General features: G+C 34.6%; 2 protein-coding genes and 1 long non-coding RNA gene across 10 annotated transcripts in view; 1 reads left to right on the top strand and 2 right to left on the bottom strand.

Moving 5' to 3' along the window:
• The first annotated feature begins 131 nt into the window (after positions 1–131).
• On the top strand, positions 132–12,529 carry LOC106165612 (dual specificity protein phosphatase 23). Its single transcript, XM_013543865.3, has 4 exons — positions 132–282; positions 8,411–8,613; positions 8,855–8,958; positions 9,702–12,529. The coding sequence occupies exons 2-4, from the start codon at positions 8,448–8,450 to the stop codon at positions 9,897–9,899; spliced, it is 468 nt and encodes a 155-aa protein (XP_013399319.1). The 5' UTR covers positions 132–282; positions 8,411–8,447; the 3' UTR covers positions 9,900–12,529.
• On the bottom strand, positions 2,074–5,034 carry LOC147763855 (uncharacterized). Its single transcript, XR_015331903.1, has 2 exons — positions 3,426–5,034; positions 2,074–2,272 (listed from the first exon to the last, which is right to left on the bottom strand). It is a non-coding gene; the product is annotated as an uncharacterized LOC147763855 (long non-coding RNA).
• A 647-nt stretch (positions 12,530–13,176) lies between the features above and the next one.
• LOC106165620 (neurocalcin homolog) overlaps positions 13,177–17,136 on the bottom strand; it is a 74,363-nt gene continuing 70,403 nt past the window's right edge. For all 8 annotated transcript variants that reach the window (XM_013543894.2, XM_013543896.2, XM_013543900.2 and 5 more), the window contains one exon: positions 13,177–16,851. In XM_013543894.2, coding sequence (XP_013399348.1) covers positions 16,651–16,851 — 201 coding nt within the window. In that variant the 3' untranslated portion in view covers positions 13,177–16,650. The remainder of the gene's footprint in view (positions 16,852–17,136) is intronic.

Below are 17,136 nucleotides of genomic sequence, written 5' to 3'. Positions count from 1 at the left end.
GATAATTAAACTTCATTTTTGCTAAATAGATATACGTGTCTATGATTATATATAAAATATGTCCACTTTGGTTTTCAGGCAATTTTCATTTAAGAAAAAAGATATCTAAGAAAGAAGAAATAGTACGCTTGGAGAAAAAACCATTTTGGGCTCACATGAAGAGAGCAATTCCGAAAGTTAGTGAAGCAAGGAATGCAGTTCCTCGCTGTATTTGCCCCTCATTTATAGAACATCTACCTCATGGAGATACCATTAGCATTTTAAAATTTTGCATTTTTACGGGTAAGTACAAGCACTATTTTGAAGTTTCATCCAAACTTGAACAGTTCAAGCTTGCCTCATACTTATAGACTACCCAGTAGATCTAAGTTACTGTACTAGCTGGTACTTATAAATATCAGGCCTCACACTTAACTTCTAAATTAGTAGTGTACACTTTTGAACATTTAATCGGGTCCTTTAAAACATAGAAATGGACCGAAATGGATAGAAATGGACCGAAATGGACCGAAATGGGCAGAAATGGACCGAAATGGACGCATGGCAAACCTCTATGAGATCGCACTTGGGTTTTGCATAGTAAAAATAAACTTACTTTTATACCAGAAAGAAGTTTTATTGAATTTTCTGGTGATACACCCTTCGAGGTAGTAATCGGGTCAAGGTCGCCATTTTCAAGGTGGATTCCACAACGAGGCTCTGTTTAAAAACACAGTTGCTTGTATCATGCACGTGTTTAAAAGTCCAATTAGATCATTTAAACTGCAAACCTTTGACTTAAGTAACCAGAACCAAAGAAAGCTACAATAATGTGTGCAACATGATAATATATATTTATTTTTTGCGAATTATCAGCAGGGAGGGGACTAATAGTCTAAGTTAAATAATGAAATTTCTGGATTATAATTAGGAATAAATATACTGTATATCCTTATATATCCTTAACCGAAAGAGTTAAAGGATGTGGAACTTGCAGTGTATTTTATTATAAACCTGTTTGAAACTGTTGATCTCTATAGCATAGGGCATGTCCATTGCCATATCTGTAAGTTTTCTGTATTTTTCTGTTAGTGTTGTGAAATGGGTGAAGAGTGAAAAAAATTTCAGGTAAGAAAAGTGATGTTTCTTTAACGCTGAGACCAGGACTTCAGATTGCCAGTGAACCATTACAGTTATTAACAACCAGTTAGCGATCTCTGCTAGCTGGTAGAGATAATGATAAAAATGTGACAAGTGAGTACAGTAGTTATGTCACTGCAGGTAAGTCAGACTTACATTCTTTATTTAATTAAGTGCAAATTGATTTGGCTACTATATTCCTTTTGGCTTCTGTGAGCTTGTGGAGTTAACACCTCATTAATTAATCACCACTATCAGATCAGGTCCTATGATAAGATATTTGGATCTTAACCACCTTTTTTCATTGAACAGATCCATTCTATCAAGTGTTCATTTTGGCCCCCCCCCCCAAAAAAAAAAAAAAAAAACACAATATTTACATTCTCACCAATAGTTAATGAATCCATCCCAACATCAAAAGTTTTTTTTTTTTTTTTTTTTTTTTTTTGTAACAATTTCTAAACAGATTATCATTAATAACAGAGCCATCAATGAGGAGGTCATGTGGTCTGATGGCAAGCACAGAATTCAAGCTAATTATCATAACGATCCTTTTGGCGTTTAAAAAGAATTTATTATATTTTCATTTACAGTACAGTGTATTTATTGTGAAATATGAATCTTATACAAAGAACTATTCTTATTTAACAAACCATTTAGTAAAGTCTTTGCCACAAGGTAATGGTTGTTATGCAACTGTGCATGTATACATACATGTACTTCATAAATTTGTCATGAATAACAAAACATTCTTTCTTGTTCAGCAGGTGTGAGGTCTATACACTTTGGTGTGTAGATCAAGGCTTGTGGACTTAAAAATGAGGATGGCAAGATTAGGAGAGAATATCAGCTGAAAGTTTTCTATTTTTGTGTTGTGAAAGGTGTAAAAAGTGTGATCCATGCAGGCCCGAAGAAATGTGAAAAAAACTCAGATAAGTACATGTTTTTTATTTCTTTGACTCTGAGACCAGAACTTTAGATTGCCAGTTAACCATCAGTTTCTTTATGAACCCTTGCGTATAGAGTTCTAAGATACAACCAAGTATTAATATGAAGTCTAAGAAGCCTCGATACCCATGCAGTGTCTGCTCAACTGCTTGCACATACGATGTTATTGAGTGTTCCTCTTGCAATCAATGGACTCACAGGTAAGCTGAATTGATAAGATAGTAAGAAAACATACTTACAGGGTTGGATGACAAAATTTGTCTACTTATTTGGTTGTTATAATTGTTACGATCATAATCAGGTAGCTTTTGGAATTTTTGGGAACCAAAAATATTACTTTTGCAGCTGATGCAGATCTGCAATAAAAACTTTAATCTTATACTTTTTTATTACAAAATGGTAGTCTCATCCCTGAATAGGTAAATTGGATTAACTAGCTTAGAATGGATTAGGTTTTAATGCTGTCTCAGATCACAGAATAATTTTTAAAAAAATTTTTCACATTGGACTGCTTTTGATTTGCTATTGTTATGAAGTGATGTGCTACATGTATGTAGGGGATTTCATTATTATTTGTTGTAGCTGGTGTTTTGGTATACCAACCGACTCATATATATCGATCACTGTCCCTACCTGTGTCATAGCCATTTGACATCACCCTATAACTCATCTCATTTTACTATATATTTTACCTTGTCAAACTGAACTGTCGATTAGATTTACTTCGATTATTAAAGGCACATCTTTTCCATCTACATGTAGTTACAACTTAGTTGCTGTTTGTGTCTGGAAATTAATTGTCCATTTCTTCTCACTAGGGGACACTTTGTCTTATATAGTAAATAAAATTAACTTTAAAGAGGATAAAACAATTGTTAAGTGTATACATTTCTTTCACATACCTCTCTGAGGGGTTAGAATAAAATATTGTGTTAATGAAAAAAAGAGGAATAAATTTATCAGTGAAATTATGACAATAACGAAGTAAAATTGAATCAAATGAAAGTAATAATAGGTATGAGAATAAAGCAAAAAAGGCAATATTTTAGTAAAAAATCTAAAACCCACATAACTTTACATAACATTTCATTATATGAAACTTTACTTTGGATTTTTTTAAAGTATCCAAGAGTCAATGCGGTACCATATTTTAATCGTATTCTATGGTTTGTTCATTTCCAGACACAAACAGCAACTAAGTTGTAACTACATGTAGATGGAAAAGATGTGCCTTTAATAATCGAAGTAAATCTAATCGACAGTTCAGTTTGACAAGGTAAAATATATAGTAAAATGGGACGGCCCAGAGTATAGTGATTGGTACTTTATTATTAATATCCGTTTTTTATAATACTAACAGGTGAAGGGTTCAGCAGTTCCATAATAATGTTGCCTGCGTTTAGGAGTTGGGGCATCAGATCTGTGATACAGCCCATGTGAAAGGTCTGCGACACTACGACCCTTGAGGATGGCCCAGTGTGACACTACGTCCAGTAGTTTGGTACTTTATTATTGGTATCTGTTTTACAAAATACCAATAGGTGAAGGGGTTATCTTTCAGCACTTCCGTGATAATGTTGCCTGCATTTAGGGGGCAGATTCTTTCCAGATTTGCAATGCCGCCCATGTGAATGGTCTGCGGAACTACGACCATGGAAATGCGGCTCAGGGTGGCACTACGACCTGGCATCTACATCGCACTGCCCAAACTGAAAGCAGATCAACAGCATCAAAGTTAAGAAAGCTCTGGCAATGGTACCCGGGCACCTCCAAAAGTTGCTGAACGAAGAAAACTGAGGAAATCTCATTTCCTACCTATAAACGGTCCTTTTCAGGACCACCCACTTTTCTCAGGAAAGGCTTCCAATATGTTCCAATTAACTACCTAAACCTATATACCCTTTATAATACAGGAATACCTAGCATGACTGCTTGATGAAACTGTAACAGGACTGTTATTTAAAAACGACTCAGACTGATCTGGTAGAGACTTGAAGTGGTATTTTTTTATAAACATGTTGTTTATTGCGATACCTATGAGAGATAGAACGGCATGAGTGGACAAATGTCTGAATAATGTGATGAAACGAACAGAACAATTTACGTGAACTAAAACTAAAAAATAAATGAATAGTATTCTAAATGAACTAAACTAAAAATAATTATCTGTATAACAAAATAAGACAACATGAAACTCTTAAATAAAAAAGCAAACCAATCAAGCCAATATTTACCTGTAAGAGGTAGAACAGCGTGAGTGGACGAATGTGCCGCCAAATGAGGTAGGCCGTGTTTCTGGGCCTTGCACTCAAATGCAGTTATAATTCCATGTAAACGCCATGAAATAGATTTTTACTCATTAAATTGATTCTTTTGGTCTTTGATGACGCGGCAGATATATATTGAGGTTTCTTTACGTTGCATGGTATGTGTTGAAAGAATCTTAATATCTATTAAGCGAACTTATTTCTTTTTTAATTTAGGAATAAACTAATGATAATAAAATGAAAAGAAAACAAATGATTTCAATTTTGAACCAGTATTATTTTAGAAAACCATTGACTTTTTGTGCTAATGAACAACGCTGATAGGCCTACATTTCTGTGAAACTTGAAGCAACTATAGCTTTACTTTGATACCCTATACAGGTTATACATATACTATATTCGATCACAAGCCTATGAAAGTAGATTTTTAATTCTCTAACAAATTTTTTTTAGATGCCGACTTCTTTCATTTCACTATCCGGTTAAAAAAAAACATTTTTATGACTGGTGTACCATGAAATTCTGACTCCCCTAAAATGTGACTCGATCCCCAGTCAGATTTCCATAATTTATGGAAATCTGACTGGGGAGTCACATTTTAGGGGAGTCAGAATTTCATGATTAATGGAAATGTAACTCCCCAGTCCAATAGTGAAAATTTGTCTCCCCCTGGGAAATTTTGACTCCCCCCCCCCCCCCCCCACACACACACAAAACATTCATAAATTTATTTTATTTGAGTAAATGACTATGATCTTGTAGTATGCATAATGGAGGACACATTGGCACTTAAATTTTTGTTTTAATTTTCATGAAAAATATAAAAAAATTAAAGATTTGTATTTTACCACACAAGGACTCCCCCTATGAAAAAGTATTTATTTGACATTTTTTCAAAATATTTTCTTTTAGCGTACTTTAGGAAGAATATATTGGATAATAATAAGAAAATGAAAGATTAGTATTCTACCACCCAATGACTCCCCTATGAAAAAGCTATTGATATTTGATAGATTGAGACAATGGGTGGTAAAATGCACATTTTAGATTTTCTTAATTTTCGTGTTTTTTTTTTTAATTTTTTCTCACCTAATATTCAAACATCAAACTTTCAAATATTTTCAATATAATCTTCATAAAGTAAAATAAAAAGAAAGGTGTAGAAATGATCACCCCATATCAAATAAATAGCTTTTTTCAGAGGGGAGAGAATGGGCAGTTAAGTGCAAATTTCATATTTATTTTTTCATGAAAATTTTCACCTGCAAACTAAGAAATATATAGTGCCAATGTATCCCCCATTTTACATACTACAAGATCGTAGTCATATACTCAAATAAATTAAGATTCATGAAGTCTTTTGGAGAGGAGTCAAAATTTCATGGGGGAGTCAGATTTTCATTATGGTAATTTGACTAGGGGAGTCAGATATCCACGGGAGTCGGGTTTTCATTTTACACCAGTGTTTTCTTGGTATTATTGGAGATGTTGTCCTTTTACAAAATGATGAGATCAATTTTTTTAAATTGTTTTAGTTACTTTTTCATAAATTGACTAGCTCAGGTCTCCCCTATATTCTATATCAGTAAAGCACCATCTTATGTGGAATTTCCAACTATTACCGTATTTTACTATTTTATATGGGAGGACGCTTGTGGTCGGTTGTGCTAGGTTGAGGACGATGTTTAGGTACACTGCCACAGCCTCGTTGTGGAATCACCGCCACAGCCTCGTTGTGGAATCCCTTGAAAATGGCGACCTTGACCCGATTACTACCTCGAAGGGTGTATCACCAGAAAATTCAATAAAACTTCTTTCTGGTATAAAACTAAGTTTATTTTTACTATGCAAAACCCAAGTGCGATCTCATAGAGGTTTGCCATGCGTCCATTTCGGTCCATTTCTGCCCATTTCGGTCCATTTCGGTCCATTTCTATCCATTTCGGTCCATTTCTATGTTTTAAAGGACCGATTGTATTAAGCCACGCTCGGCTGTCACCTTGATTGGATAGTAAACGGTTGTCGTAAAATCGCTAAATGATATTAAAACCCGGTGCATAAACTTGAAAACCACCTAGGACAACCTAAGACTGCCACATTAATCCAATACAATGCAAAAATAAACTATAACAAGTGGTTAAAGCCTTCAAAACGAATGTCGTAAAGTCCCCATATACCTCCATAGAGACAATAAAATAGAAGAAGCTTGTGAAACAAACCTGACCCAGTTCCAACAGAATAATCGAAATAAAATACTGCCGGGCATCGGAGCGGCCTAAAACTTGGCACGCTTACCGCTAATACTGCAGGCTACATCATCCCGTCGCTCGTTACTATCCAATCAAGGTGACAGCCGAGCGTGTATTAAGCATATGTAGCAAGTAGTTTCATGCATTATAATTTACACTTGTTTCCAAGCTGTTCAGATTTATCAAGAATGTTTCCAAGAAGGTTCAACCTAATTGGCCAAAATGAGCCACGAAAAAAAGGTCCTAAAGTAGATTTATTCCCAGATTAAAGCTTCCTTTTTTGGTAACTGTAAAGTCCATACAACTTCAATTTAACATTGTTTCAAGGATGAATGAGCACAAAATCAACATTTGAAAAGAGTGCTGAAAGGCAAATTCTAGCCTCCACTGCAGATGCTCAAACATCTGCAGGGTCATGTCATGTCCAGTAGGCTTACATGTTATGATTGTAAACCATTGGGTAATACTTTGAAACCACTGGGATGTGAAACTGTTAGCAAAAAAAAAAAGTTTAGATTGATCAGCTTTGAATTATCTACATTTTAGAACTAAATTTTATGTGAATATTTAATGACAAAGCATAGAAATTCAAACACATACTAAGTACATAATGGACTTCTTGTTGAAATAAGTAGAGGACAAGTAATGCTTTTTCAGGGGCGGATTTAGGGCGTCTTCTGGGTCTTCCGGAAGACGGTCAGATTTTCAAGTTTACATTGACGGGTATCTAAATTTTTCTGTCGGAAGACGGTCAAAAATGGAGGATGGATCAACAAAGATAATTTGGAAGACTGTCAGAAAATAACTCTGGATCCGCCCCTGCTTTTTGATCATATTTTAACTGGTAAATGCCTGGAACTTTGTTACAGAGTTATGTTAAGTGTCAGAAATACAGTATAAAAGGTTGGTTAGTCAAAGAAATATACTGTTTGCTCCAGAAATATGTTTTTTTTTTTTGCTGGAAAAAACACAGATCCATTATGGTGGCTTTGGGCACATGATTTGGTTGCTAGGTAAAAAAACAATTTACGAAATGGAAAACTTCAATTCCCTTTAATGCAGTCAGTTGTTGACATGCAAAGTTATGATTTTTTTCACTTCTGTTTTTATATATGCCAGTTTGAATAATCTTCTTTATTTCACTAATGTCTTTATGCTGTACCAAGTATGATACATGTCTCACACTATTATGAAGTGGTCACATGGGAGGAATTAAGATCAATGTAAATGGAATACAGCAGGCTCTCAGGCATTTTTTTCTTTTTTAGGGAGGGGGGTGTTGAATGATCTAGGTTCTGTGCCATTTTTCTAGTTGAGTCACCTAAGAGGGTGAAAGGTCCAGAGAGTTCCAAGAAAAAAAAAAATTGAAAATTTTGGCTACAGGCCTTTAGAATACGGCCACATGATGTTGCAATGAGAGGAGTTTTCGTTCCCAACACAATATGTTAAAGTAAATTCCTGAGAAGCATTGGTGACGTGAGTTGCGTTCAAACCAGTCTACTTTTGCTTAACATCATGTTATCTTGATTGACATTTCAAAGGAGTTGCTAAAATAATTATTCATACTTTTTTCCCATTCTTGAGTATGTAATTCCATCTACATAGTCATAATCAGCATATTACCCCAGTGCATTAATCTGGTGGGCCAGAGATCATTCAGGTGCAGGCATACATGAGCATACTACAAAAAACCTCTTACACAGAAAGTATTGATCAATTTCGTGTATCTCTCATCATATACATGTCATATATTCTGAACTAAAACTCAATTTAGATTAACTTTTCACGTCTCTAGTTGATAATATGTGATGTGACTTTTAACTGTAGGCTAGGATCTGCCACATCTGCTCAATAGGGCTATGCCATGGCCAGTAAAAAGCCACCAAACTTTTCCTGGGTGATAGACAATGTACTGGCTGGCTGCGGCTTTCCTTCCAGCCCTGCTCATATACAATACATGAAAGACAATGGTGTCAAACATTTAATCAGTCTAACTGCTGAGAGGACACCACCTACTCAAGGATTCACAGGTAATAATAGGTAACTAGGTAACTGGGTAAATAGTGTTGATTAGATTCCTTTGTCATATTGATTTTCTTTTGGTAAAGATATCTACATGCTTCTATTTGATGTTATCACTTTAATAATAGAAATTGATTTGCAAACACAGGAAGGTCACACTAGTTGGATTTAAATGCCATTCAGACATATGTTGTGCTGCCATGCATACCACTGTGTTGCTTTTAATCGGATTTACATTGATTATTTCAGGTTTTCGTCTCATACAGATCAAGTTAAAAGATTTTACATCCCCAACTGTTTACCAGGTGGATGATTTTATTCGATTTGTGGATGAGGCCAGACAAAAGGGAGAGGTAGCTACAAATACACATCAAGTTGTATACATGGAAAAACATGGCTTTTTGGGTGAAAAAAATTGATTTGAAGATAATTATGTCTGCCATAGCCAGAAAATATGAGAAAAGGCCCTTTATGTTTATGATTTTACAAAAATTGATTTAGCATATACCGGTACTCTCTCTCTCTCTCTCTCTCTCTCTCTCTCTCTCAAAAAAAATAATTTGAATTTAAGGGCCTGGCCATCATTTCTAAGTTGCCAATCTAAGGTGTACATACATTTTCAGTGATCATAATGCTCTCCAATTTTTTTCTAAAATTTTCTAAGAATGAATTTTGGCAAAGGAAAACCTATAAATTGCTTATGTGATCTCAGTGCTATGTATAAATAGTGTATCAGAAGAACATCTTGGCAGTGCCTGCAATGTCTGGCTTTCAGCAGACCCTTGAGCCTGCAATACCGTCAGAGCTTTCCCTGTGCCTGTAAAAGGGATTATGTGATGCTTATTTAAAGGCATGTTAGCAGCACTGTTTGTGTTTCTGCCAAAATCAATGACCAGGTGCTGAATCCTTTTAGTTTGCAGTTGCATATATTCTTGTTTCTGATATTGCTTTAACACAAAAGCAATTGAAGTTATATCAGTATGATAACAAGTGATTTTTCAAATTAACCTAGGCAAGAAAATATAAAACTGAAAATAAAATTCATAATGCAAAAATTAACATTCTGTCAGACAGTAACTATGGCAATGCTTTCCAGGGAGTGGCAGTGCACTGCATGTTGGGCCGAGGAAGAACGGGTACAATGCTTGCATGTTATCTTGCCAGAGAACATGGTTTGACAGGGCAACAAGCTATCGAAGAAACACGGCGATTGAGGCCTCATTCCATTGAAACTGTGGAGCAAGAAGAACTCATCAAAACATATGTTGAACATTTAAAGAAGCAGAGTAAATGAGAAGTGTTGATGGCAATCAACCAAGATAACCTAAAATCTTGCAAAATTACTGTAAAATAAAGAGATTTTGCAAGAGTTGGAAGGAAGTGGGGTCAGAAGTAATGGCAGAATTGTGAGTGCAGTGCGACAACAAAAAATAAGTTGGCAGAATTTACCCTTGTGTAATTTTCTGGTGGTTTTCTCTTCAGCTCTTTTGCACAATAGTGTGTATTCACCTTTTTCTGTCACATTGTTTTCTAAGAGTGCATTCCGAGAGATTTAGATCGATCTATGCGGATCGACCTAACTCCCTGGGGGTTCACACTAAATTGCAGTCAGCCGAGCGCGCACGACAGTTAATTACCCCCTTACAGCTTTTAGTAGGCGGGACAGACGCTTAAGCCGGCTAAGCTGACAGTAATCTAGTGAGACTCCCCACAGGGATAGAGCGATCTAAAATCTGTGGGAATGGGGTCTTAGACATTATTTCGGGAGCATAGAATTACACCCTTATTGCTAAAAAGTGACCCCACTTGCCGACAGCCTCTTTTTAGGTTATCTTGGATGATCACCATAGTCATGACACAGGCCCATAGGCATGCAGGAAACAATGTCAGCACATTTTTGGCTTGAAAAAATTCACTCTGAACCAAAATTTGATCTTAGGTTCTGTGCTATTTTGCGAGTTGGGTCAACTAAGGCCACATTCAGAACAGTGGACTAACTAGTCCAAGGGTCAAATATGGCCAAACCACTTGAATACTTCCTAGCAGGGAATCTATTCAATATCTTTAAGCAGATTAGATGGCAAGATTTTTAGTGGATTGCCATATTTGACCCTCGGACTAGTAAGTCCACTGTTCAGAATGCAGCCTAAGAAATATAAGAGGTCCACTTTTTCATAAAAAGAACCCTATCTGAAATTGCTGGTTACAGGCCTGTGAAATGTACGGATGGATTTTTGTCATTGTTACTGGAGTGATACAGCTGTATGTCTCTCAAAGCACATCTGTCTATGCTGATTGTATATTATATATGAAACGCACTATGTGGATGTAGCTGCACTTGATGCTCAAATGTTTTGAGTTGTTTGGAAGTTCTGGGAAGTTTGCTTAAGTCATCATTTTGATTATTTGATTCATCGAAGCCCTTCTGGGTGTTCTGATGTATTATGCAATCTCCTTATATGCAGTCTTATTGACATTTCATGATGACATATCATATTTTCTTTGATAGATTTGTGCCTGTCATTGCAATCGCACTTAAGGGCAGGACCCAGAATGCACTTTACTTAATTCTGCAGTCACTTATGTATTGAGTATGGATTATGTCAAGTAGGTATTTACCCTTTACATTTCAGTGACCATTAACTAGTTTTACCCTACTGTACTAACCAGCATTGTGGTGCATAGAGTAGTAAACTTAGGTTGGCAAGCTCTATTTTCAAGTTAAATGAGTCAAACACTGTTTTGTATTTTAATATTTTAATACACTTATAAGTATACATAATATTACAGTTTGTGCATGGATAAAAAAAATTTGAATTTCTCAAAAATGATCTACTTAAACACAAATTTTTGTATTATTACTACATTGTTTTACTGCTGTCACAATAAGTGTTACGTCCATGTGGCACTGCAAAATTGAAAAAGAAAATGTCACAATAAAGGACACTGTAGTCTCTTTGTATGATTGTATGACCTGTGTTGTAGCCTCTGCAATATCAACACTTATAGTTTCAATCAGGATGGGCACTATAACATACCAGAAAGGTAACGTAAGAATATATTGGACAAGTTTTGTCTTCCTGGGGGGAATTCCAAATTTACAACACTGACTGGGGCTTGCCTTCTAGGAAAGTACACAGTGGTTGAAAGAGCAAATAAAATCTAAATTTCAGAGATTTGGAAAGATCAAGTTGTAGCAGAATCCATAACATGTATTATTTTAATAATAGATGAAAAAAAACCTGCAAACATCAAGTAGGCAGGTGACAGATTAATCTTTTTTTCAAAGAGATTACGCATTTTCTAACCCAGCATTGTATTTCTGGACAAAAATTATCTTATTGTGTTTCACAGGGATATTACAAAAGCATTTAACTTGACACTGAGGATTGTGCAATTTTATTGAATTATTTAAAATTGTATTTTTAAAGGTGCACATTTAGCAAGTAGATATGTTAAATATTGTCACTAAACCCAACCCAACCAAATGCCACCACAGTTTCAATTAGTTTAACATAGTATTACAGTGATTGTTTTTTTAAATTTTATTTAATATTTTGAGTGCCTTTTAAAAATGTCGAGCTTTATGAGCAGTTATGTTAAATGATGAAAGGAAGATTTTTTTCTCATTGATATAAGAATTGAAGAGGTGAGCAGGGGTTCAGGGTGCATGTAGCTAATAAGGTGCTCTCTGTATAATTATAATGTACATGGACCAGGCATATATTTAATATTGGTATGTGAAAAATAAAATGCAATTGGGATCATATATTTATCCAGATATCACTTAGTAAATGATAGAACTGTTTAATTGATTAAGTTATTAATAGGTTAACAAGTAAATGCAGGAAAAGTAGGATCAAGTTCTAAAAATGCAGGTATATATTTTGTTATATATATATCAAATAAAAGTTGACAATTTCATTATGAGTGTTATTTATTGCTGATGTTGAAAGGGTTTCACATAAAGACTTCACATTTTATGCAAGACTGAGACACAGAAGTGATTGTATTTCTCTCTCTGTGTACACAAAGTATAGTGCTTGTGGGTGCTAAGTTAATTTTGATACATGTAATATGTTATAAATTGTTTTTTATCCGGCAGGAAGTTGATTTAAATATGTTGGCACCTTTCTGTCTGTTGGTGTCCCCATTGCTGGGAGTTGCTGTGATATAACCCAGCATTTGCATCCAAGTCACACAATGAGACATGGACATTCCTATAGAAAAAAATTCATTTTCTTGGAAATTTCAGCTATTTTTCCCCTTAATTACGATACAGAATCCAAAGCAGTTTGCAAATTCATGTTTTATAAACCAGTTTTTGAGTTTTAAGTTGCTAATTTTTGAGTTACCCTCGTATGGGATAGGTGTATCTTTGTGAGAGGGGTGAAAATTGCAGAAATTTTCTGGTAATGAATATTTGTGCTATGTAAAAGACCAAGGTGTAATTTGTTATTGTCACTTAATACTTCATTAAAAGAGAACAGAAAAAAATGGAAAAAAATTGCTTTACGAAAGCTTATCATTTTTCTTCCAGTCTGTTGTCAGCAAAATAAAAAAAAATCCACTATATCTTCACATTTCATTTATTTTTCTTTGGTGTCACATGAGGAAAAAAAAACAGGACAAGAACAAACCATGCTTTCTGAAGGATCAAACACCTCATCCAGTGCACTGAAAGGTTGAGAACCTGAAATAAGTGTTCCATGTGCTAACAATATATCACATTTGCACAGATAACAAAACCAAACTGATAATTCACAGTACAACTACACTGCTGTCTGGTCCTTGAGTGTCACTTGCTTGGTATGTATTTAACAAAAACTGCCATAAAACCCTATTATCTTTGGAATAATACGATATTGATCTTCTGTACTAAGACTATACATTGCAAATGTGAAGCAACTATAATAAGGACAAGCCATAACCTAGCATGAACTAATGCACATCTCTGAGTGGTACTTTTATCAAGTCTATACAGCAGCAAATGTATGTACATTGTTGCTTTCACGCTAACTTTAGTGACAAACTGACAGTCTAGTAATCAAGGGATTATTCATTTTTGTGTGAAATTATGATAATGATGGCAGCTGTTTCAAAATACATCATCAGTAACTGTATTATCAAATAAGAAAATAAAAGGTCCTGTAAAATAAGTTCTGGAGACTACTTTTACAAAATCTCATATCTTTTTCTTTGAAAAATCTTTGTTTTTTTTTTTTTAAAGATGTATATGTATATAAGTTATTTTAAGTTATTTATTGTTTTGAATCACCTGTACTCCAGGAGCTTTCCTGTACCATGCAGCTGACCACCTTCATGTGTGAAATCACAACTCCTGTTAAGACATGTACTTCAATTTGACTGGCAAATATATAAATACATGTAATGATCAAACCAAGTTCAAGAAAAGACTTGAAAACCCTTTAGTCTATCATTTCTGGAGACAAGTATTCTGGCTGTTTGTACCTTTGATCCCCCCTTACAATTTATCCTAGAGAGAGGAATAATTCTTTTAAATTTCAATCTTTGAAACTGAGTCAAAAGTAATAGTTCTTAATAGGTATTAATAGAAAGCAACTAGAAACCTAGCATGATATATAAAATTGTCAACACAACTTTCCAAGTTTTTTTTCTTTGTTGACTTTTAGTTTATTTATGATTTCTCCTAACTTGTATAATGTTAACCATACAAAGCAGTGACAAATAGATACATTCATTATACACATACCAAATATCCATCTTAATCTTGATTTTCATAAGCAATATGTTAAATACCTAGCAAATATTCCTAAGGAGTCCAATTCTTGGCAATTTAATAAGTAAATAAAAGTCATATTTATGGGGACAAGTGGTAATACCAAATTCAATTAAAGAAAACTAGAAAAAGAAAGATTATGACAACATAATTAATGACCAGTATTTGTGTATTTATAACAGCAGTGATATCATACTTGCTCTAAAAAAAATCATAACATGGAATCTTTTTTTTTTTTTTTTGGTGACTATGTATGTATGTATGAATGTCTGGGCACTTGGGACTTATTTTTAGTCCACAATTATACTGGCTATTGATGTGGACAATACTGAATATAAATGAGCCAAAACATATAAATATCAGGGATATCCATGAACTCTGAGGAAACTCTATGATAATATCTAACTGTTCATAATAATGTTTGAGGTATTATCTTAGAGAGCATATAATGTAGGCATGATTTTTTAATTCAAAATTTGGTGTAAATTTAACTTTCACGCACCTATGGTTCAGAAAAAGATGCAAAAATGGCAGCACACAAGAATAAACTAACCCCACATGGATGCAGAAACAAGCCAAACAGGTGCTTCTACCCTAACAATGCCAAGCAACTATGGTAATTTCTCCTCAAATAGGAACAATAATTTATTTATATTTCAAAAAATAGTATTTTGTCCACACTTTCCAAGATTTTAATTAGAAAGTTATCCACAGCAAGATGAGTTTAAGTTAGAGGGTGAGTGACTAAAACATTTTAATCTTAAATAATACAATGTTTGAAATGGGTACATACAGTCTTTGAAAATTGTCATAAATTACCTTATCTATGTATTTTTCTACAGTACAATGTAAACAGCTCGGCACAAACATCAAGCAATTGTAGATAATAATTAAATAGCTAATGATCTACATTAGAGATAATAACAACACCATCTTGGGAAAACAGTACTAAAAATACAAAAAAAAAAAAAAAAAAAAAAAAAAAAAACTGAGATGGCAGTTATTTTCCTTTACAAACTGATCAATCATGAATACAAATCCTGAATAAGGTATGTAAAAATAGCACATATGCAAATTCAAACAAACAAGCCACTCCTATACAACAAGCATCTATCAAACAGCATCAAAGCACAGAGTTTGTGGTCAATCTAGCATATCATCCAGCAGAGTGCAGAATGGAATGGTGGATTATAAATCAGGCCCATAGGCAGGGGGTTTGGGGGTTGAAAAGGACTGACAGTCCTTTTGGCTGGAAAAGTCCACTCTGAATCAAAATTTGAATTAGTTTCTTTGATATTTCAGCTAGTTTCTATGGTGTTTCTCAAGGTCAGTCAACTAACAGGGTTAAAAAGTCTGCCTTTATTAAAAAAGAACCCCTCCCCTATGAAACTGCTGGCTACAGGCCTGTTAAATAGAGGTAAGAAAACAACCAAAAGACATGACAAACATGCATGGAAATGGACTGGCTGGAGGGGGACCAGTTGGATTTGTATGCATCTTTTAGATAATATACTAGATATATAAACATGTGTAAATATCATAACTCCTCTATAGATGGTGAATTCTTTCGTTCATTTTTGGTTCAAAAGGAATAACAGAAAAAAGTGGTTTCTTTACACATTCCTTCACACAACCATGCTTCTGCTGCTGAAAATTAAACAGCACATGGTGAATGGTGTCCCTGTGATCTGGCCATTCTGGACTCAATGTGAAACATGGAAAAATAATCCATTATCAACTGATTTAACCAGATCACTGAAGTAATTGCCTCTACATGTTGCTCACTTCCTTTCTATCTTTTTCTACAAGCTTCAAGTCTCAATACCGATGTTCATGTAGATAAGTGAAATAAGGTCGAATGGGCCATTAACGAGTCTTTACTAATATCCATGTTAATCTTCTGGCTAGCATCGATCAATCAGATGCTCTCTGTGGTGCCAAGCATCACTTAAAATTAAGTTGCTCCACACAATGTGCATGCGCAATGGTAAAAAATGGTTCAGGGCAGGGCAATTCCTTGTTTTAGATTCTACTCAAAACCTCCGGGTAAATATTGAATGCAGAGCAACCACACAAAACAAATTGTAACCAGTGGTAACCCATTTCATTCAATTTTTCTCTTGATTTGTTTTCTCTTGCTATTGTATTTCACTTTGTGCTGTCTTATATCGATTCCATCAAATTGTGCTATTTCCTCTGTTTGACATCTGCTTGATGAATGACGTTTGTAAATGCAGCTATTCAGATGTCAATGAAGGTGTCCCAGAGTCTAGAGTTCCTAGTTTCAGCTCTGTCCTCCTGAAGGATCACATTGAAGCAGACGGACAATTGATGGATCACTCTTTGCACCCTCTATAAACTCTTCCAAGGACAAATAGCCATCTAGATTCTTGTCCATCTGTCGGAAAATTTTATCTGTTCTTTTCTCAGGTGTTGATTCATCCTCTGGCATTTTCATTACTGTACCTACCATTTTGTAGATCGCCTGTAATGACAATAAAAAAATGAAATGAAAAATTCAACTTTTGGTAGAAATATACAAAAAAATCCATTACCAGGTGAAGATTCCCAGAAAATAAGATATTCAGTTTAAATCCTATTTATTGATATTGAAAAATTGCTTTTTTTCTTTTAAGTGTATGCATTTAAAACTGCCCCAAAACCGTATTTTTCTAACTACATATCCTGCGAAGCTAAATAACTTTATAAAGGACTTTTAATCCAAGCCAGAACACAGATGATTCAATTTCCATTGGCCTTGTCATGGGTT

The sequence above is a fragment of the Lingula anatina genome, chromosome 1 (assembly GCF_051362555.1).
Source record: "Lingula anatina isolate TDL-2025a chromosome 1, LinAna3.0, whole genome shotgun sequence".
NCBI lineage: Eukaryota > Metazoa > Brachiopoda > Lingulata > Lingulida > Lingulidae > Lingula > Lingula anatina.
Note: the sequence above shows the minus strand (reverse complement) of the source record. Positions and strands in the feature narration are given on the sequence as shown.